The 23,773-nt window shown below is 41.7% G+C and overlaps 2 protein-coding genes across 3 annotated transcripts; one reads left to right on the forward strand and one right to left on the reverse strand.

Moving 5' to 3' along the window:
* Window positions 1-681: 681 nt before the first annotated feature.
* Window positions 682-3,374, reverse strand: zcrb1 (zinc finger CCHC-type and RNA binding motif 1). Its single transcript, XM_041963521.1, has 8 exons — window positions 3,246-3,374; window positions 3,010-3,103; window positions 2,858-2,886; window positions 2,573-2,684; window positions 2,351-2,458; window positions 2,132-2,241; window positions 1,972-2,047; window positions 682-1,681 (listed from the first exon to the last, which is right to left on the reverse strand). The coding sequence occupies exons 2-8, from the start codon at window positions 3,091-3,093 to the stop codon at window positions 1,532-1,534; spliced, it is 669 nt and encodes a 222-aa protein (XP_041819455.1). The 5' UTR covers window positions 3,094-3,103; window positions 3,246-3,374; the 3' UTR covers window positions 682-1,531.
* On the forward strand, window positions 3,313-23,056 carry pphln1 (periphilin 1). Of its 2 annotated transcripts, none has more exons than XM_041963518.1 (12): window positions 3,313-3,463; window positions 4,080-4,142; window positions 4,574-4,638; window positions 5,062-5,277; window positions 6,263-6,324; window positions 7,736-7,852; window positions 8,401-8,579; window positions 9,055-9,141; window positions 10,305-10,337; window positions 11,249-11,304; window positions 17,090-17,230; window positions 22,092-23,056. In XM_041963518.1, coding segments are annotated over exons 2-12 (1,230 nt in total). In that variant the 5' UTR covers window positions 3,313-3,463; window positions 4,080-4,141; the 3' UTR covers window positions 22,365-23,056. The 2 variants fall into 2 exon arrangements, with proteins under 2 accessions (XP_041819452.1, XP_041819454.1); XM_041963520.1 differs by having other exon boundaries at window positions 3,314-3,463; window positions 8,401-8,573.
* The last annotated feature ends 717 nt before the right edge of the window (window positions 23,057-23,773 follow it).

The raw sequence follows: 23,773 nt of genomic DNA on the forward strand, positions 1-23,773 counted from the left end.
AAATGGCCACGTGATTTGCCGTGGCCAATCGGAGGCTGGGTTACTTCCCGAGGCTGACATTCCTCTTGATGAATCTATGCTGCCTTCACGCACTCACATTAGGATGGTACATCTTGCCACTACGGGTGTTAAATACTGATATTACTTGTTTTTTAATCACAAACGTGACACGTTAAGACGCCGTTCTTCTGCTGTCTCTAATATACAGCCATATGTACGCAGCTGATATAACTAATTGTGCACTTTCAGTCGAAAAACGAATAAAAGCACCTTCTTGTGCTGCGTTTGATTGAAATTTCGTTAGCACAGAGCGGCTTATGCTCAGATGAATAAATTAGGAACATAAATTAGGAACGCTGACGTGCAGTTCGAACATATGATTACACATGCAATTGATACTTTCACAGGTAGCAGTCGCATGTAGGAGAAAAATATCTTTCTATGCAGCAGTTACCTCTTTATCATTTGTCATCATAAGCCATCTAGCTTTCTAATTTCCAATAGCACTGGAATGCCACAAAAGCCCCAGCAGCTGATGTTGCGTCTACAGTACTGTGTCGACACGGCTGCCGCTCATATCAGCTCACTGTACTGGGAATCCTCTTATATCCCTCCATCTGACTGGCAGACTGCAGAAATGCCACAGGAGTTCAGAAAACGTGCGCATGAAACATCGGGGAATCCTGCGCTTTATTTGCGTGCTGACGCAAGAGAGCATCGTAAACCACATTTCCGAGCGCACCGCTGCACCCACAATCTAACCTGACGTGTTGGTTTGCGAAGGCTGGGACTGTCCCCAAACTTTTCCATCTCAAGGACAAGAAACTGGCTTCTCCATTACCTCCGTCCCGATGATGGGATTTTACTGCAGGGAAACCCCCAACTGCTGCATCTTAGCTGTTGCATTATTTAGGATTTACATTCACCGCCCAAGGTCACTGCACGTCGCTTAATCCTTAAGGGGTATGCATCAACTAAAATAAAAGGCATAGCCCTAGTTTTTAGTATGTTCAATGTCAAATACACATCCAAATATGCATCATCGTTTTCGCTGCTAGTAATAAAAATAAGCAGAAAATTATGCTCAATTGATACATTTGTCACCCACCACTTCTGACATTTCATAGGAAACATTTACACATAAAAAAATTATCCAGCCAGTAAACTGATCAGTGATAAAAAAAAATAATAGACTTTTTCAGCATCAGTCATTTTAACTTAGCCTATCTATAGTAAACAACCCTTTTTCTTCGGCATTCTTTATCTGACTCTGAGGTTGACACTGGCACAGCCAGCAATTCATTTGTCATTAAGAAAAAATGTTTTATTGAGTGACAACACACACACTCAATAAATCAACCCAAGAACAGTATTTCTAGAAACATAAAAATCTCAGTTCTATGTACAAAAAGAAAAAAATCTAACTTCATCAGTGTAAACAGAGTTATCTTTTAGCATAATCCCAGAATAATATAATACAAGTAACAAAACATTATTTGACAGACGACATTTAGGTCCAAACTGTGTGTTATTAGTCACTAAGCTCCTCCTCATCACTGAAGTATGCACTCTTTTTGATCCTCGGTTTCTTCGAGTCTGAGGATGTTGAAGCATGAGCACCATCCTCTTGAGACAAGAGCGCCTGCTTCCTCTGTTTCTCCTCTTCCTCCATATGGGCTTGCTGGAGGGACACAAAAGACAGAAGAAATATAACCATGCTAAAAGATAAAAAGCCCACTTTCCAGTTGCCATAGATTCAATGTCAAACAGCAGCTATACATATTATCTCTTGGCTCTCCTCTTTTTTGAGGCAGTATGCTGCATTTCAGTAGAGATGTTGCAAGAGATGTTTAAGCCACACAGACACACAAAAGAGGGTACAGTCTGTCCATAATTTAACTCAGTGTAGACCTTTGATTCAAGATTTTGCATCTGATTCACTGAGTTGAGTTTTGATGTCTGCATAATTACCTGAAAAGCTATGGCTTGGCTCAGACTATCTAAGCTTGGGTCCTCTCCCTCTTCTTCACTTCCTTCTTCTTCTTCACTATAAGGCAAAAGATGTAGGAATTACAAGATGGCACAGTCTGCTATTATTACTCTATCACAGTATTAGCTATAAAATACTCACACATGCTCAGGTTGCTGAGCTTTCCTCTTCTTTTTCTTTTCTTTCTTCTTCGGGGGTTCCCTCTCTCCCAAAATGTTTTTGGGGCATGCGTAGCTCAGATGACCTGTATCCTGTGATGTGACGGCATTCAAAGGACAGAAAAAAATGATGTTTGAATCTGTAATTTAAAATAAAAACTGACAATTTCACAGGACAAGAGAATGTTAAATATGCACTGACCCCACATTCGTAACATTTCGTTTTGTCTGTGTAGTTCCGTCTCCTTATAAACTCAGCTGCTCGCCCATTGTCTATGGCAATACTCGCCTTCACTGTCCTGCCAAACAACTGTGAGACAAACACAATATCCTTTTAAGGAAACATCATTGACAAGGAGACTGTAGCTCATGCTCAGTGACATACTGTATGTGAAAACCAATGGTTAATGTATAATATACTCACTTGTTTGTTGTTCACTGCTCTTGCACAGTTGTGAGCGGATTCTCTGTCCAGGAAGAGAACAAACGCCACTCCTTTACTTTGTCGGGTGTCTTTATCTTTAACAATTGTAACCCTGAAATAAGCATGGCAGTTATTAATACCTTGTAACTGATACATTACAGGCAAATATTCAGCGCTTTTAACTGGTTGTTGTGGGTTATGTGTTCCTTGAACACTTTGCTTGGTTAATACATTGCTGTAAAATAGAAACAGGACAAAATAAACTACGACAAAGCCAGAACTTACTTTACAACTTTTCCATATTTGGTAAATAGCTGAAACGAGACAAAGCGATCTGTTTCAGCAAGAAAGTTTTTTTGCCAAACAAAAGCATCGTTTACATTATTTCGTGTCACTGATCAACACTGTTTGATAAACAATTGGAAGGGCTAACATACCTTGTGCAAGTCACTGTTGGTAAGCGAGAAAGGCAGGTTCGACAGATACACGGTGCTTTTGCTTGGTGCCAAACCCCCACTCATCCTGAACGCACTGCCAAACAAAATATGACAGCAAACAATCATACAAACTGTCTCGCACAACCTGCTACACCAGCTTCCAACAGGTTCGCTAATTAGCGTTATACATTCTAACGTTACTTCGAGCAGATGATTGCATTAACTAAATGACTTACCAACACAGCCTCCACCGTTTGAGTAAATATGTTGTCGAAATATGTTTTTAAAAACTACAGAACTGTGTGTATTTGAAAGTTGCTAACGCTTAGCAAAAAGACACAAGCGCCATGTCTGTACGTCGCAACTTGATGACGTAGACGTATTCCTCGTCCAATTAAAAAGCCGTTGCCCATGTAGCTAAAGGGAAAGGCTAGGCTAACTATACGGGAGGAAGGTGAGAGTGTTTTGCTAATTTGTATGGAATAAAATACCTTTGTTGACGGCTATTTAACACGCATGTACCTAGAAGATGTCGTATTTTGCCGTAAATATTTACTTAACATTTTTGGGTATCAGTAGCGGTTACTTAACTTGCTCCATGATGAAATGAAACGTGCGGATGTTTGCAGCATATACTAGGCTACCTAATTAGCAATGCTAGCTGTCCGTTTTATATTGACCAACAATAGTTAGTAAATTCACCATCACAGAAGATGTTATGAGGAATTTTGTTACTTACCGAGTAGGTGGTTGTCGGTGGGGTGCTATCAAGCTGGTGCTTAGTTGAATGTGGTGTTGCTGGTCAAATGGACATTCGTCTGTAGGTCAAGTCTATTCGGCACAGAGACACCTTAGCCGGCTCACTTGTTAAATCATGTCTCATGGTCATACAGTGTACTCTGTCTTATCTTATTTCATGCTTTGTTCAACTTGTGGCTAAACAGAGCGGGTTTTTGCAAGTATACAGAGATACGTGTCATTTTTTTATGGGCTTCATCATAAAGACTCTGCAAAACAGCTGCTCAAAACCTTAATCCACGTGTAACACTATTTTTTAATCTTTTTTACAGATTTTGTTGAAGATCTTATTTTCTCTTTATCACCCTGATTCTCAGAAGTCCTCGAGTCCAAGAGTAAGTTAGTGACTAACACTTTTATTTGTAGCATGAAATTAATCGTTTTTTGTTTGTTTGTTTGTTTTTTTACACAAAACAAGAGAAATTCCACTTCTGCTCAATCCTGTGCGTTTTATATGTTCTAGTGTTTTGTTTTGTTTTTTTGCAAAAGCGTCCTCAGTGTTGCAGCCTGCACAGGACTGAGGCCAAAACCAAAATGCTTTCACATGAGGAAACAAAAACAAAGTTTCCCAATCCCACTGTCATCAAATTAAATACAGAATATAATTTGATTTTCTTGCATATCTAGTGATAATGTGTTTAGCTGCAATATTGCTGCTTCAAGAAGTTGGCGGAACTTGTTATGAGTGAAGACATCATATATTTTCATTATATATTGAACCACCCTTTGATGATTACATGAATCTTTCACTCTGTGCCTTTTGCAGTGACGTACAGGAGAGACAGGGCTATACGAGAGGTGTATGATGAACGCTTCTTAACAGAGAGACCGGTGAGTGTCCATGATGTGACTTTACAGTCTTTTTTTCTTTACTTTCAAAACCATGCTCATACAAACGTAAGTAGGAAGACTTATTTGTCTTCCAAGCAGTCTGTGTACATCATTTGATTAAGGGGTGCCAACGTATACCAAACCAGTAGAATAAATCATCCATTGAGCAGCACGGAGAGTGAATGAGTATGTGCCGTAAGAAACTCTTGTGGGACTCCCTCACTCCACACTTTTGTCACCTTTTTTGTTATTGTCGTATGTAAATGACCTCACTTATCCTGATCAGGTGAAGAAATTTGGCCAACAGGTTGCCATGAGTCATTTCAGCAGACAGACATCTTAAAGGACAAATTAAGAAAATAAGATTCACCCAAAAACAGTTGACTGAACAACAACTGAAAATGTATGTACACATCCTGGCAGGGTCCTTACCCACGAGCAGCTGGAGCAGTGGAGAGAAGGGGCCCCTTTGGCAGGCCAGAAGACGACTATGGCCGTGGCGGCTATGAATATGAAGGAGGTCCACGTTTTTTCCCAAATGGAGGAGGCCCACGAAGTTACCACGAAGATCAGAGGGGCTACCATGGTGATGGCCTTCATTTTCCTGCTGAACGCCGAGCTGGTCCGCCGTCAAGGAGGGTGAGAGCATAAATGTCACACAATTAACGTTGTTGTACAGCTTATTGTATACTGTACATATGAACAAATGTGATAAATATACAGAATAAAACTGTGTGCTGCAGATATCGAACAAAAATATGTTATTAACTTCCAAAAACTGTGTCAAATCTGAAGTCAAACAAAAAAAATTGCTTCATTTACAAACAAAATGAGAATGAGCTGATGGAGAAAGAAGCACATAAAGTCACAAACAAGATGTTCAATTACAGCAGATTGTGTCAGATGTGAATATGGGCCCAAAAGTTAGCGTTGAAAGTCAAAAATATTAGCATCTGCCACTTCGCAAAGTTATGTTGATGAACAGCCCTAATCTACTACACAGATATGAGTATTTTTGTCATTTGTTATTATCTCGGTACACGTGTACCATTTTTGCATGGCTGCATATTGCAGCTGCATATCACATTCATATTGTTGGTTTAACATGCACTCTCATCACTGGCCAGCTGAGGGCGCTACGGTTGAAGGTTCGAGTTGAAGCCGCATAGTGTGTTCTACATAGTAACCAAGTATTTACTGTATGCATGTCAGCTGCTTCTTAGTCTTTGATGTACCATTATGAGAGTTATTGTTGCCATTTATTTTTTTAACTTTTGATTTTCTTTCCTTTTGTAGTTTTTTGCACATAGATCTATCTTTATAGCTGACTTAGAGTGACATTTCTCAAAATATGTCCTAAAATTCAGGCCACTACTGTTTGTTTGACAGTCATGGATCCCGAACATATTATTAAATGGACTGTAGGGGGGCGGTTTTAGATGCATTATGTGCACATTTTAAAACCAAAGCTTATTGCATTTTTATTTCAGACAGATGTACAACAAATTTCTTTAACATCTGTGTTTTTGTACATCCTGAAATCTTTTAAAGAAAAAGTGCAATCAAAGGTCTCACTCATGGATATGATATACATTTATATTTTTTCATTTTCTTTACTGTATAGGAGGACTATCCTTACAGAGTACCCAGGGAAGATCCGCACACAGGACGGCCTTTGGAGTTTGGGTAAACTGCTTCTGTTTGACCTCTTCTGTTTTTTATTTATTTTCCAGAAAAATGAATCTCATCTACCAAGTAGAACTTCATACTTCTTATAACTTATTAAAATTGGATGTTATCTTTATGGACAGCAGGGGACAGTCTTTCTGTGCGCTTGTGTTGTGAACAAGTCCTCTGTGTTTAATTCCTCTGGTCAGGCCAGTGGGGGGGATTTCTCCAGGAGCGGGCCTCCGTTTTCACTATGTGTTTGAAATGTTTGTTTAAATAGCAGCGATCATAAATCACAGTTTGCTCCGAGCCATATTGGCCTGCCTCTCCCGATTCACATTTCTCTCGGTCTCAGTGCTCACCTGGCTCCACACTTTTATAGCTTAGATGACTCCTCAGTCTAGCTATGGTTCTCAGGCTACGGATTGGGTTGCAGAAATCAAGGCCACAGATTTTGGTCGACAGGTTTACAATATTCACTAAAAATCCTTGGTTCTGGTCCCGCTCAGTCATTTAAGCAAAAGTGTGCTGTCTTTTGTTGCTTTCGTTTGTGGTCTCTCTGCTTTGGTTTTGCACATTAACAAACACATTTGCCTGCTTGTATTGTTGGTGATCTAAGAATTGTAACACTATATAAAACAATGTTGGCTAAACATGAAAATCTATGATGGTCAAAAATATTCAGGGGGAAACGGATGATCTACTGTGGCTTGGCTTTATGAAAATAAGGCTTTTTTTTCTCACAAAATGAATTCAGATGTTGCCCTTTTATATTTTCCTGTGAGGTGTTTTCTGTTATTTGATGAGCAGCATAATTTTGTACCTTTTTAATGTCTCAAAGTTAAAATCTCTTATTTAAAAAAAAAAACACTTTTATATAAGTCTGCTGTAGTAAAGTAACACACTAAAACTGGTGCATTTGCATTTTGGGAAACCCTCCCCATTCTTGGTTATTGAGATCGCTGATTCGGTTTTCAGGTCGCACCTGTGCTGTTCGACAGTGCCAAAGTGAATGATTTATTTGATGGTGGATTGAAGTTCACGTACCTGGATTAAACAACAAAGAGGGGAAATAAGATAACATATCTTACATGACAGTAATATCGTAATCTAAAAATCCACGGTTGTGTACAGTTGTAATATAAGACAGGTCATACTGATTAGATCCACAACTTAGCAGGCAGACAGGGGCTTTCACTCCAAACAAGTATTTGGAGCTGTGAAAGGGCACCGAGGTCAGGTCAGGTCTGGCCTGTTGATTGCTGGGTTTGGTGTGGATACAGGTCAGAGATCAGTTTAGAGGTGGTGGGGAGTTAGAAAAAAAGTTTCATACAAATTTACCAAATGGTACTTGCTGCCACGTTATACAATATGTGCATGTGTACAGTATGTAACTGACCACACAGCCATGTGTTTTTTACCCTCTCAGCGCCCGTGCACCACCTCCTCATAGCGTGCGAAGCCAGGCCATCTACCCAGCGCCCAGATCACTCCCAGAGGGCGGGGAGGACACACTCGTGCAAGCCATCCTCAACCTGGACAGAGGGTATGAGCAAATGCATTCTGAATTACAGGTCATTCAGGTAGCATGGTTGCCCAAGTGTGTGCATCTTATTTCTTACAGCCATCACTGCTGCAGTCATACAGACAGGAAGTGTGTAATTAGTGGATGTGGTCAACATAAAATCCTGTATGTGTTAATGCCTCATTGATACATTTATTTACCAAGTTTATATAAGTGGAGAAACAGTTTTAATATCTGTAATTAAATCCAAATTGTGTGTCAGTCTTATGTCAGATGAGCTGTTTTGTTATCTCTCCCCCACACTTCATATCTCAAACTATGGTTGAGTGTCACTGTAGCTGCAACATACTGTAGGTTTTCACATAAGTATTCAGTTATGTGTTTAAGAAAAGGGATGGTAGAAGTACTTCTGTTTAGATTCTCTGAGGCAGTTGTGCAAGATATTGGTTTGTAACTCGAGATAGTTTTGTCGGATGGAGGAGAGGAGCTCATTTGTCATTCACAGAGCACTTTGGCTGTTTGGACTATTCAAACGATGACAGCCCACGCATTCTCCTCTGTTTTTCCAGGGAGGACAGAGACCACTACAGGAGAAAGGCGGCCCCGTTCCCCCCGCTCCGAGAGCGTTCCCCTGTGCGCCGGGAGGTGGCCCGCTCCCCTCACAGTCGCTCCGGCTCCAGTGTGAGCAGCAGAGGCTACTCCCCAGACAGAGCCAAGAGTCTGCCATTTCCCTCACAGCAAGGCAAGAGTATGTAGAAGATTCCCCTCGCCTGATGCAGCGAGGAGCTTTTTCAGGCTGTTCTTTTTCCCTTTGTGTCCATCCCGGCACAAGGGGAATTTAATACTTGGAACATAAGATTTGTAGTTGGAGTTGACACATCCTAAAATGTACAGATGGAAGAAACTGCAGTCTTGGCTTATAGAAGCTACTCATATCCAAAAAGGCAATAATACCAAAATGAAGCAGACCATTTATAGTCTCTGTCTTCAGTTACAATTTCAGTCATGACTCATTTGTTGCCTAAAACTCTTGAAAAGAATATGCAGATACATCAGCCGTTTGAAAAGCAGCCCTTCATGCAAAATGTTTAACCGAACAAAAGATCAGTAAGACATTGCCTTTAAGTTCACAAAATGTACATTCATTGTCAAGACCTCTTAATTTTCCTGTATTAGTTACTTGTCTTGTCCATGACTCATAAACATTCTGAATGGCTTTTCAGGTGTGGACGGTCCAGATGGTCACGCAGGTGTTTCTGACCACCTCTGGGGGGCGCTCTTTCCTCAACAGAGTGGACAAGATGCTTTGGGTATGTACACTGAGCCCTGTGAACAAGCTTGGACTTGGGCGACAGTTAGGTGACGGGTTGTTCCTCGCACGTCTCCTTGCATCCTCATCACGTCAGAAAAAAACGATAAAGGGAAATGTCACGGCTTCCTGCACTCCAGAGGTGCCTGCCACCAAGTCTGGACAAGGATGCAAGGATGGAGGACAGAATGACAGCCTGTACATGCTTGAAACGTTTAACTGAAATCAAGTTTAAACAGACAAAATAAAATGAAACATGCATATAATCTGTAGAATCCATTCTAAAAACAAGTGAAATAACTGATCCCAAAGAGCCGCACTAACCTCAGTTATCCTGTTTGACACTGAAATTCTGTCACCCACGTCTGAAGTGAGATGATGAATTTTGTTTTTAGTTCTTATTAGTGACTTTGGTGTTATGAGTTTCTCAATACAAACCATTATTCCACCTGTTATGGAGGTATGTTTGTGGTTCCTACACTACAGTGGTAAAGGACTGCATTTTGCTAGTCTACTGACCACTTAAAGCGCTTTACAACACACACACACACACACACACACACACACACACCAATCCCACAGCCGTTGTGTGAGCATCACACTGAAGGCAAACTGCTGTTTTGTCCAGGTCATCAATTCTGATGAGGATAACGTGTCGGCAGAGACTTTATCAAAGCATAATGCCAGTTATGTTTTTATTGATCTTACTGACACTGGACATGTAGTGTACGTGGTTTACAAGACTAATGCACCCAGAAGGCTACCACTAAATCTTGGATCAAGTGGACTACAAAAACATGCTAGTGTCTCCTTTTTTACTGCATGTTGTTTGTAGTTTAATAGTTTGAAGAGCTCAAGTAGTACAGTGTTATTTCAGTCTGCAGCTGTCTTCAGTGCTCGCCATCTCTGCTTTAAATACGCCTTTGGATTGGTGCTCTTTACTCAGGAAATGAGTTAATCATCCTTATATGGCAGAATAATACTCGATAATGTGTTCAAAATGTTTGAAATGTATGATCATAACCTCTTGAAAGCAGCATGAATCATATTTTTAGTGAAGCATTAGAGGAGTGTGTGCTTGGAACATTACTGTAAGATTAGAAGGCCTAGTTATTATTGTGTGAAGTACTCAGCCAGTGACCTTGCGGTTTGGTCTTCCTACAGGGTATGAAGAGACTTATTCTCAGAAGATGACTGGTAAGTACAGTTCAGTATAGCTGTTGCAGACGGGAAAGAAGTTGTATCAAATGCAGTTGGGCAGTTCGGTGTTTTTTTTTCCTTTTTGATCTTGATTGTTGAGGAAGTAGACAATTTAAGCACTACTCCTACATCCCACTGTACTTGGTATACGATCTGTACCATCTGTCAATTGATTTTTATTTTTTTCTCAACACAAATTAATGAAAGCATGACGAAGTGACATGCAGAGGATTTGTTTCGGAAATATGCAAAGGTTACAATCATTAAACGTAACCTATTCCCAGTCAGGGTAACCTGAGAGTGACAGAAAGCGTCTCTAATCTGTCCAGCAGTCAGCCTTCCTCCCCGCTCTGTCTGCCACTTTGTCAGGCCTCATAAAGATGCCACCAGGTCGTGTGTGGAAGAACAGGGAATGAGTATAGGATGTCTGATGGATATTCCTGAAGCCAAAGCTTAAACACCAGGGTGTGATTGCTTCATGGTGAGGTCCTCAGGGTTCATGATTGTTGGTAGACTTGGTCAATCGGATAAAAGTCGTGAATGCTTGAGGAAAGCTGGTGGAGAAACAGATGGAGAGTGAGAGAAGTTGGTGTGTAATGGATGAGAGGGAACCTGTACATTAGAGAAAATGCGTTGCAGTGAATCCACCCCCTGGAGTTAGGAGCACGATCATGAACCATCTGTTTCTAGATTATTCCAGATGTCACAGACGAGGCACCAAACACCAACACATTTACAGAGCCCTGATTACCAGAAGCATATACTTACTGTCCAGACATACTAATTGTCTTTTACTCTAATGAATTTATGCTTCCCACGATAATTTTCTTATTCCAAATCATGTTATTTTTGCCCTCACTCAAGCATCACTGTCAAAACTCTTTGTCATCCCTTTCTTATTTCTTCAGACAAAATCCCAGGCCTGTCAAGAGAAGGCTCCCCACACAGCACAACCTCAAACAAGGTGAGCACAAGTGCATGAAACACATAAATTAATACCTTTAAAATTAGTGCTGAATGTCAACACTAGTATTTTATTTATTTATTTGTTTGTGCGTCAAATTGTACCTGGAAGTTTACTTGATCAAACAAGAACATAACACAATTTGCTCTAAATGTTGTGAATGCAGGAGTCCAGTCCCAAATGGGCCGTTGTGTTCATGACACTGTATATCATGGACTTTGTCACTGTACAGCAGGATGCATCTGGAACTTTTTAAATTCTGTCCTTCTAATAAGTGTTTAGTCCCATTGAAGTATGTTAATGGGTTTTAAAGTGGCCCTCATGCAGAGCATAAAAGCCATCAGGCCTGTGCTTTGTTTACCTGTGTTGTAAGCAGACTTCAGTCACAAGAACTTGTAACGGTGTGGAGAGAAGGGCTCAAGTGTCGATGAAAGCCCCAGCCATCCTCCCTCAAAATGGTCTTTATTTAAAAAAAATACTTTTACTGTTTCGAGTCAGTATTGGATGTAGAGCTCTCTGCAAATAATAGCTTGTGTTGCTGATATCGTCCATTTTCAACCACGCAGAGGAGTGTAAATACAATCAGATGTGATTAGGCGCAGTGCCTCGAGCTGTGGCCACCCAGAAGTGAAGAGGCTAACTCAGTAGCCCAAGTCATCGTTTTATCATGGGATCTGGGAAAGCCAGAGGTCCCCGTGGAACTCATTGGGATGTGTTTAGACTGTTTACAATGAACAATCGTTTCCTTTTTCTCTCGAGCGGTGTGACTGACTGTATGTGGTGGCTGAGACTGTCTCGAGCATGCAGCCTGTCAATGGTCTTGTGCCAGTGAGTGATGTGTAACATAGGAGTCACATGAAAAGCGTCGACACGCTTGTCAGCCAGCGTGTCTTCTTCTGCACCCGTGTCATATATAGTGGATTGACATGGAAGTGTCCTCATCGTCGGATAGCTCAACAGTGTTTTATCATTACAGAGTTAATTGTGTGAGGGTTAAACATACTGTATTATTGACGAAATTACAACATATGCATTAAATGTTAGTTTAATTACACTGAATGACAGACTTTGATTCATATCTGTGAGACGCTGCTTCAGTGCCCAGTTAGATATGTTGCAGCTGTCGTAATTACGACTTGGAAGTGGAAAACCCATCCACAACGATCAAGAGTCTATTGAACTACAGCTTGTCATTCAAAAAGGTGATAAGACCAGAATCTGACGTTTTGCAGTCTTGCATGTTAGTAACCACCTGCTGGCTGGGTGACGCAGAGGCTGCCATTGCATTCTCTCACAAAGAGAGAGCCAAATGTCAGCGAAAGCAAGAGGGCGTATATCAAAGTGAAAGCAGGCTAAACTGCATGTTAATGTACTGACATATTGATAATTCAGTGTAAATCACAGAACTAAATCCAATCCTGATGCAAAAAAAAAACAAACCCTAGCTTCCTGCTAAAGTAGAAACAATTGTTTCTCTCAAATTGTGAGTTGATTGACAAGTATTTATTTTTTTATTTATTATTTTTTGTGAAACAGCCAGCCAAAAGTGACCTGAAATGAAAGGTCAGAGTTTGCTGGCTAGTCTGAAAGCTTCAAACCCCTTTTTTCTCAACTACACCACCACTGCAGTCACTGCAGTTGTCCTCTGTGCCAGTGACTCTTTAATTTTAGGCATTCGGTCTAACATTCCCATGATGTGCAGGACATGACTTCGATCAAAAAGCCCATAAAATTGTATCTTCAAATGCTGCTTATTTATCTCATTAGCTGCTCTCAGATCTTTTTTGGAGCACTTTGGAGGTAATTTGTATGTTACCATGTTTTTCATGTTTTTACTGGATTGTCCTTTTGACTGGCATGGTGGGCACTTGGATATCTTTGTGAACCCATGCATTGCTTTATATGTCAGAAATTACAAGATACAAACATAGTCCTTTCTTCTCCTCCTTTGTTTTTTTTGCATTTTTGCAAGAACCACCCACCACCACCAAATCAACTACTGTGATGAAAGTGCCCCACCTCTCCAGACACACACACACACACACACACACTGCTGCTTTTTCTGTGTTTGATCTAGCCTGTGGTGTATTGTTGTTTTTTGTTCTGGGGGCACAAACCCATAACCTTGGCCAAGATGAAAGGCTTGTGCTGTGCCCCCAGTAAAGCTTGCACTTATGGCCCCAGCCGCTGCCTGCTGTGGGGATTCAACAAACACACGCAGGCTTTCTGGAGCCATCCCAGACAGCAGAGACCAAAGAGGGAACCTAAAGAGCAGCTCTGGCTGGGAGCCACAGTGGCCAAGTGGGTGGGAGAGCAGGCCCTGTAACTGAAAAGGTCACCAGGTTTAATCGCAACACATGATTTGTGTAAATTACAATATGATAATGTTTTATTAGCTTACATGGTTGCTGAAATCTGGTGGTGCGAACAGGGCAAAGAAACACAAGTGATCAGAAGATCATGCTGCTCATAAACCTGTTGTGATTTTAGAAGGAGGTCAGTCATTGTGGTGCTCTTAGCCATGCTGGCAGTGTAGCTCCAGGGAAGGCGATGTCGGTCATCAAGTACTTTAATCATGGTTCCCAGACAATGCATGAGAATAATTTTATGATCCCCTGACTTTTCCTGTTGCGCTACCATGTTAATTTAAACACAAGATACTTGTGCTCAAAAAGAGGATTCATTCTCAGTGAAGAACCTTGGAGCTCTAATCTGCCTCTATACCTGCCAAAGAGCAGTGATTCCTAACACGTCTCTGGGGGTCATCAGGTGGAAACCTCCCTTCAATAGTGTTTCGCCTACTTAGTCCCACTACACCTCCAGGAGGTTAGGCAGTGAACTCCGGCGTCCCAGAGTCACCCCCCCTAGTGCCAGTTCACACTGCTCCTACACAATCCAAACAGCACCGCCACGTTCAACTGACCCAGAGATGCTCCAGGTAGTGGCCAGTACCGATGCTACCATTTAACTATTGCTAATGCTAATGCTAACCGCTAGGACGAACAGAAGAAGACAATACAGTTCCGATGCTACCATTTAGCTAATGTTACGTGCTAACCGCTACCTGCTAAGAGGAACAGAAGAAGACAATAAAGCTAGATTCACCTATACTGTTAATGTTAATTGCTAGCTACCAATACTAACTGCTAAGATACTATCACTCTCACCGCTTTAGCTATTGTTAGCTGCTACAATGCTACCACAGGCCTAGATGCCACATGTAACTGCTGATTGCCACACTACCATCATCTACCCCTGCTTCTCACCAACTGCACCAAGAAAAAGCGGGGTGGGAATACATGAGGCTTAAATTCATGGTTCAAAGTGAAGTATCTCCACAACTATTACATGATTTCTATGAAATCTCATACAGGATTTCGTGTCTGTCACAGGATGCATGTAGTAACTTTGATGAGCTGTTAATGTTTTCTCAGGGCCATCATCAGGTCGTTATTTCACTTTGGTTCATGACCAAGAGCTAATGACTTTCCCATCAGCCTCAGCTGTACTTTTACAGTTCGATGATGACTCAACGTCATACTTACTGAACATCAGCGTGGTGACATTGTCATTGTAGAATTAGCATTTGGTTGAGAGCACCTCTGTGGCTATGTACTTCCTGACAGAGCCGCTAGCATAGCTGTAGACCTTTAGCTGTGTCTGATAACTGGCCCTAGCAGGATATCATCAGTTTGTGGTGTTGCTGTTCTGTTCCGCTGTTTTGTTCTGTTCTGCTTTATTTAGTGATTTCATATTCCAAAGTACATTTCGCAGGGCTTGCTAATACAAACAAGGTTGCTGTTTTCAATTATTGAAGATTAATATTGCAAGAGCCAACTGGCTCATCAACACTCATTTGTTAGTCGTTGTCATTGTCTCAAGGAGACTACGTCCTCTTAAGGGTTTCTGTTCAGAAGAAGAGTGGTGCCAGTCCACTTGTCCTGGAAGATTTCAATGTCTCTGACAAATGGGATAGATTCCGGTCAAGCAATTGATAGGCAGGCTATCAAGACTGTATCTCAGATTCATTGTTGTCAGTGTCATTAGGCCTGCTTGGTTTCACAAACTTCTTGTTAAAGTTGTCTTTTTTTGGTCATGTCTGATTTTCTTGCTCCTCACTGTTTGCTGTTACTAGGCAGGCGATGGCACTCGGTCCGAGCATGTGCTTTATCAGAGTGAAGCAACGATTAAACGATGTAGCGGTTGTTTGATTCATCGCACAGCCTGTAGCCTATAGATTCATAAAAAAGAATCAAGAGAATTTAATTTTATGCTATTTCAATGCAATTCCCGTTGTGATTGGAGGGAATTCTTTTCACATGTTTGAGCATTCCTTGCAAGATGATGAGTCTAAAAAAATGCTCTCTCTCTTTATATCTGTGGGTCTCACCCTAAAACTTTTATCCATCCCCAAATATGTTTGGTAGGTTATCGGTGTGAGTAAGACAAAAGCAACACCAAATAATTTGGCACAGTAATTATGAATCTACAGCAGAAAAAATAGGAATAAAAAATACTTTAGCTCTAACAACCTTTTGTTAAATTATTTTTAGTGTTACATTGAAAAGAGATCCATTGATGTTTAATCTTAGTCCAGTCTGTATGAAGTGTATCTGCCAAGCTTGGTATTGATAGTGTAACATCCTTCCAGGTTGGGCTGTGCTCAGCGAGCTGAACTGAAAGACTCAGACCAGGATTTTTTTTTTTCACTCAGTCTAAGGAGGCTGAAGACTGACGAATGCGACCTTTCGGACATGCACAAGTGTACACGTTTCTCCCAAGCATAGCTTCGGGGAGGGAATTGGAAGGAGGAATAATTGGATGATCCTTTATGAGCTGTGCGTATTATTTTAGACCACACTCGGCATTGTGATGTACCATCTCCTGTAATTACTTCCCTCGGTCATCTAGAGATTTAATGTGACTTAGTCCCTGGCCTGTTTCCCTTAATGTATGAGTGGACTTTAGTCATGGCTGGGCAGTTCTGCTCCCTGGCCTTCAAACACTAATAGTATCAGGAAATGAGCAAAAGAAATTGAGCGGTGATCCAAGTTGGCCTCATTTCTCCCCCTTTGCTCTTTCTCTTGGCTTTCACAGTAATACTTATGGGTACTAGAGTTTCCAGTCTACCCATTAGAGGGCTCATCAGAGCTTGTCTGGCCAGATTTCATGTTCTCAGGACATAAAAACAGCTGAGATGTCAGTTTCAACAATTCACATTGAAAAATAGGTTTGATGTTGACCCAGGTTTTACTCATAATTTTGAGTAATGAAAACGGTGTTCGAAATGAAGATCCACATCAGCTTCTTGGTCCTCTCTCCTGTTGTAGTGTTGTAATTCCTATGAATGCATAATTCTTTGACTAGTTGTAGATGTAAGGACAAATCATCACAGTGTGCTCTGGCTTTTCAGCTGTAGAAACTGGAAAGATGTGGTTGATGAGGCGTATGCAGGGATGAGGCCTGGATATACAGGAAGGTTGAACAGTAGATCAGGTCATAGCTTTGCGGTGACTGTCTCTGGGCTACGAGCTGCTGACCTACGTCCTTTCACATCCTCTCCCCTTCTCTGTATCATGTAATTGCGAGCATTGTGTCATTTCTGTCATCTAGACAGCAGTAGTCGTGCGCTTTGAAAACATGTATTGATGCTTTTGTCGTCGTCATTTCATACATTCCTTGATTAAAACAACCCTTTTCAGTTCTCTTATCCACCTCTCGTCACACCGTTTTCACAAGTTTTCCTGAGAGCAGCGACTTACCCGTTTCTCTCCTCCACTTTTAGGAGGAGAGCCATCCTCCAGAAGGAGAGAAAGAGGAGCCACTGGTGGCTCCAGTTGTGGAGGAGAACCAGAAGTTGTCTGCAGAAAACTTTCAAGAGCGACGAGCCCTGGCCATCTCAGCCAAAGCTCAGGAGATAGAGAAGGTACCCATCCATACTCAGGACAACTCATATCTTTAAATGTACATTATTATTATTGGTTTTCATGCAGCTTTTATTCAAACATTCAGTGTCAGTAGCTCTTAGTTTCCCTCTTTTGGAAAATCACTTGATTTACAGTCCTCATTACAAGCTGGAAATTTGTAAGACTTTTCTATAAATGTCAACTTGGTGCGTGCGCGACACAAACTGTAACCTGGCAAACAGCCCCGTGCACATGGTGGCCTCGACTCCTCTAGCTCACACGTGGATCACTTTACTGGTTAGGCCTTACTGGAACAGCCGCCTATTATGTTCCTAACAAGGCAGGAAATTAACTTTCCTGTCCACCAGTCACAGTGGTGAGTACATCCTAAAATTCACCAAATAGCCAGATATCAGTGTCAGAACGGTGTTGAAGTGATGGGTAATTATCTGCCAAAGTAGCTGGTTGCCAGATTTGTCAGCATTTTCCTGGTGGTTCTTGTTGGTCTCTGCAACAACCGCTCATTAAACCCTGCACCAGCTTGTTATCCCACATGGCTCAAACATCACAACTCTCCCTCAGTGTTTGACTCATCTTTTCAAATACGCACACACACACACACACAGGCCTGCACACAGGGAGTGAGAAACACTAGGATCATGTCCACGGCACAGGAACACACACAGTAAACGAAAGCAGAAACACAAATACTGCCTTGACATGGTATTGGTTTGCGCATACAATAAATTGTGAGGCCGACCACTTAACGGAGCTTAAACCACCCCAGGCTCGAGGTTCCAGCGCTGCTCAGTTATCTAATGAAGCCCATTCCTGCACCAGTGAGCACTACTGCTGCTTTACTGGGACCATTAAACCTGAGCCAGCTCTGCCCCGGAGCACACACTGCACCCTCACATATAGCTGTGCCACAGAGCCTATAGGTCGTTAGAACGGTGTTGCCGACGCTGCAACTTCTGGCCTGCTTTATAGCCTGTGTCTTTCTCCCCCAGCTGTGTCTCCTCCCGTTCATTTGAGCTGCATGGCGTGAGCTTCATTTCAGATCCTAGGTATTCTGAAGCGCTTTGAATGTTTTATTTCATGTAGGTTTTGGAAAATGACTACCAAGACCCACAATGTCAGGAATAACCTTGAGGTATTTTAATATGGCCTTGTCAACTATGTCATCTTTCTTTTGTCAGTAAAACTCATGCTCTCTTGGTCTGGAAAGAATATAACAGTTTAAAATGAAAAATGAGAGGGAACAGTGTATTCCGGGGATATGAAGTTTCAGGTTTCTTTCCAGGATTACTGATTTTCAGTCCTCCTTTCTGTTGCATGCAACCAGGTACAAATAGAAGTTTAGTAATCAAATCAAACAATTGTTTTTTTTTTCTTATTCTCTAAGCAAGCCTTGGGAAAAAAAAGGAAAGACGAATGGAATTAGAACAATCTAAAGTCTGTTTTGTTGTTTAATGGTAAACACTTAAAGACCTTTGTAAACACCAATCAAAACCTGAGAGAATTTCTTTCTCATCATGGTTGGTTACCTGCCAAAGTGGCGAGTGGAAAATATATAAGCACTTGTCTGGTGGCTGGTATTCATTTCCCCATCACGCTCAGAACACACACCCAAACGCTCTCAAGTTCGCCTCTCGTTTTCAGTCCGAAACAACAAAAGTCACTTTCACACGCGCTCTATTAAGTTGCGGCAGTGCTTCTGCTGCAGGAGGCTCTCGCGTTCAGCCGCTTGACAAGTGTCGGCCAGATGTTTGGCTTTCTGCACCCAATCTGGTCTAGCCATCTCTTCTAAACGCTCGGACACAAACACACTCCAGTCCAGTAGCTCCCCTCGAAAGCTCACCAACTGTCCCTCCGCTTTTCACAGATCACAAGCTGAACTTTCCATCATCGGCCAGACGTCGTGCTGGGCAGCGTTATACCAGCGTCTCAGTGTGTGTTTGTGTAGTTAAGTGAAATTGGTCTGCTGAAATTCAACCTGAACCAAGTTCTCATTGTCAAAGTTGACTTTGGCTGCAGTACAGACTAACTGGTTATAGTGAGTGACAAGGCATGAGAGGCAATAAAGAGTATTATGTTTTACTCCTCACAGTCCCGGCTGTGATACAAAGGGAGTTTTATTTCATTTGTTGAGGAATCTAAATATATTTGGCTACAACACAGACAGCCAGACAGTTCCAGCCTCAGTGGGGTGTTTTTTTTAGGTACAGAGATTGGCTGAATTGGACTCAAGCCGCAACTCTTCCACTCGTCTTTTCTGAGGCCAGGCAGGCTCACACGCTCACTCCTCATCCTGTTTCAACTGGCTAAAATAAAGTTTAAAGAAGTTTTCAGGAGCCCAGACAGTTCTGGACCGACCCCACCCCAAAGTCGAGAACTGGTCCTTTCCTTCCTGATTGGATAACAAGGGAGGGATTTCAGGAAGTGCGTTTGAATACAGGAAGTACATTTTCAGCGCATTGTTATCTAGGAACAACTTTCCCCATATTTATAGAAGTTGTTGTCAGCACACTTGATTGGATACTTCCTCCGAAAAGTTGATAAATAAAGTCACTGTCATCAGAATGAGACCGTAGGACGTGAGAAAGATTAAAAGGACAATGCGTTGTTGCTGTCACATGTCTGCTTTTTTGTACAGACCTGTTCGTGTGACTGTTGTGTAACATCTTCCACTTGATTGTTGATTGTACATGGGGAACGTATAGAAACACCCAGAAGAGGCGGTGTGTTCATTGCACGTCAGCACTCTTTCCTGAAACTGTTTGTATTCCAATGTGAAGTGATTTATCCTCTTGTTAGAGTCAGGTCACCTTAAGAGGGAGAACTGAAAACGCGGGTCACTGCCCACAAAATACTTCCAGTCATTTATTCTGCATTGTTCAATTTCCAGAAATACATTTCTGTCCTAAAGGAACTGTCCTTCATTTCTGATCAGCTCAATATTTGCAGATACATGCTGCGTAGCTTTTATGCAGCAGCCGAAATGTTTTTGTTTAATGCGGATTTTGGAAAGATGCCATGTGTTGTTGGAAGCACATTAACTCTGTGTGACAGCAGATCTTTATTTGTGATCTGTACCCCGATTATGCTCTCTGCTCTAGGAACATTGTGAAAAGCTATAAATAACGGCCTGCAGCACAGAAGCCGCTGTTGGTATCCGGTGAATGACTGAAACTCACCCTGGCCTGGCCTAGTTTTACACACACACACACACACACACACACACACACACACACACACACACACACACACAGGCTTGATGTGCGACTTAGTAACTAGCGGCATCAGTGGGTTAATTCACTTCTGCTCCGTCAGGGAGGAGAACTGAACAAGAGATGGAGGCTAAGATAAAACAAGGCACAGAGAGACTGACGAGAGGAAGAAATGCGTCATTAAATAGTGGAGGGACAGATGGAGCAAAACAGAGAGAGGACAGAGCATCGTCCCACTGAGTAACTGAGGTGTGTCCCTGAGGTCTGTCAGTGTGGACTTTTCTATAGAGACGGAGCATCACACCATCCAATCACAAAGGTCCTCATGTGTGATGAGTATTTTTGTTTTTTTGGAGGCTTTAGTGGAGGGACAACAGGAAACGTGGAAGAGAGGTGCAGATTGGAAGTGGGGTTGATGGCGTGTGCTTTGACCACAAGCATTTCTAAGCCTCTGGGATATTTTATTGTCATACAACCCCCATAAATATTCAGAGAAATAATATTTTGACTTCCTTTTGGTAGAGCAGAAATTATTTGTTCATTAATTGATTTATGAATCGACAGAAATTTAACCATCCAATAATAAACTCAGTATCTTTGAATTTTGGACCACTGGTTCGACAGGTCATTTGGAGTTTTGACTGTCATGTTCGCTAATATTCTCATATTTTACAGACCAAATGATTCATCAAGTAGTTGAGATAATTGGCAAATGAATTGAATGAAAATAATTTTAGTTGCAGCACTTTTTGTGCTCCTTTCTCATCTTTTGAGGGTTGTTTATATTCCTCTTCATGCATTTCAAACCCCTGCACGTGAACAAAATGACCTATTACTGTAGTGTGAGTTGTTCTTTGATACATGCTGTTGAAGCCATTAGGGGGAAACTTTTCTAGGGAACAAGAGCTGAGGTGCAGGATTTGTCTCAATTTCTTATGTGTGGGCACGTCCCGAGCTTTCAGAAAATGGAAACTGCCGTAAAAAATATTACCATCAATGAAGGTGACTGAGATTTTCCCCCTCTGGAATTTCAGTGTCAGCTCATATGAAGGATGACGAGTTAGAAACAAGTCTGTTTTTGTATTTTGCAAATTGAACAGTTTACATGGCAGTCGACACTTTACGTGGCGGCAGTGGGCTCCCTCCATTGTTTCATGAGACATTTGAGGCTCAGTGTGAAATAGTAGCTTCCAAACAAGACACCTCTTCCTCATTGTCCTTCTAACACCTGTTATAAGCCTCCGAGCTGCCACTAAAGGGGGTTTTATTGCCTGTTGGGCTACCCTGTCCTACATAAAGGACCATTATTAAACTTGAGAGGAGAAGTGTTTATCTTTTGACACTACATGATGTGTGTTAACACCAGAATGATCAGCTTGGGCTCAATGACACTGGAATATTGACACCTAGGCGCCAGGTAGAGCAGGAAGGAAACAGCTTTTCATCTCCTCAATTAAGAGCTTTCCTCTCAAAGGGTTTGACCCCTGTCTGTTGACACTTTTCAGTCTTAGATCTACAGACATACAGATGTAAATGTGCCTCAAGAGTGTTTTGAAAGTGAAATTTTTGGCTCTAGCTATTATATTTTGTTTTCCATTTGTGCACGTTAAGCCCCGATGCCTTTTTGACTCATATGCCTGTTCACTTCAAGGTGTACCGTCAGGACTGCGAGACATTTGGCATGGTGGTAAAGATGCTGGTGGCTAAAGACCCCAACCTGGAGAAGCAGCTGCAGGTTCCTCTCAGGGAGAACCTCGGGGAGATCCGTGAACGTTGCCTGGAGGACCTCAAACACTTCATCAGCGAGCTGGACGAGGTGGTTCGGCAGCCAGAACCTTCCGTCTGTGACTCGACCACCCCGTCTACGCCCCTGACGAGTCATAAACTTTCAAAGACAGGAGTCAATCACAGCTCGTCTTACTGACACATTGGCACGGTCTGCCCTCTGTGAGACTGAGCACGGTTGGATTGACTGCTGAACACGGTGGATATCTTGGATACATTTTGGATTGCTGGACTGAACCGATTCTACAGCACAGCAACCTGAAGAGCATCTCAACACGGAGGAGATGCGGTGTTGCTTTGTATGTGGGGATGAACAGTGTTAGTTTTGAACAGACCATTTTTACATTTAAGTTCTTTGTTGAAAGATGTTAATTATTAAATATTCTTGAAAGTTGTTTTTCTATCACGTTGGCAAAATAAAACTTGTTGTCCGTATTTAAAAAGCCACCGGTCTCACATCACCTCGGTCAACATGGGTTTCATTATTTAACCTGTTTTGATGAAAATATGTTCTGAGAATAAACCCTCTAGCATGATCACACTTTTGCAAAAGAAAAGCCAGATAAGACAATGTTTTGTACTATTTTCAGGTATGTCGATCTTTGTTTTGTAGCAGTCAGATGTATGACCTGGTGCTGCTAAATTTACAGTTTTACATTATCATGTGACTTTGTACTGTCTAGAAATGCCAGTTCGGTTCCTTTTTCGTTGTGTTGTCTGATTTTGCTTTTCAAACTTTATATCCTATGTGCCTCCTCCTCTCCACCCACCTGAAAAACCTGCACAAAGCTTGATTATTTTGATGACATTGAGATAAAGCTTTGCACAAACTGACGTGTCTCTGAAGGTTCTAGTAAAGATGATTTCTTTTAATTTTAAAGTTTGCTGTATTATCGTCAATTAAAGGGAAATTTCGGCATCTTTTATGTTGAACGAACAATCAGTGTTGATGCTAAATGTAGTCAACTGAAGCAATACATTCTCTAGTGCATGCTATAATGCTACATGTGCCAGCATGCATTGCGCATGAGCTTCTGACGCCCAAATTGTCATATATCCTTGCTCATAGTTATTTTATTGGCCAAAACGTAGTGTTCAGTGACAGAAATACTCTCTGGCTCTGCTGGTCTTCGTTGTCTTTTCCACTTTTTCCTCGGGAAGGTCTTAAAGTTCTCCAGTGCCCCTTTGCCCAAGTGAGGACCGAAACGTACTTACTTTAAGGCATACTAACACACACATGGCTCTCTGGGTTTACATTGGCGACAGCATTAAACAAAAAATTGAATGATTAAGCTTCTGCTGACATCGTAGGGCAATTTTAACAAAGGCACCAGCAGTCGATGTTTGTGCTCAGCAGCTCAGCTGCCCCGCCAGTCATATCCTCTTGCACATTCGAGCCTCAGCCTTTCTCTGCTGCATTTCTTCAACCAACAGATATGGCTCAATACCACTAAAATGTATATTCATCCATACCATCCTCTGCACTCACCTCACCATTTTCACTGTTGGAAGCGTAGCTAGTTTGCAATACAAGCAAAGAGAATAAGG

Source organism: Chelmon rostratus, chromosome 22, assembly GCF_017976325.1.
Source record: "Chelmon rostratus isolate fCheRos1 chromosome 22, fCheRos1.pri, whole genome shotgun sequence".
Lineage (NCBI taxonomy): Eukaryota > Metazoa > Chordata > Actinopteri > Chaetodontiformes > Chaetodontidae > Chelmon > Chelmon rostratus.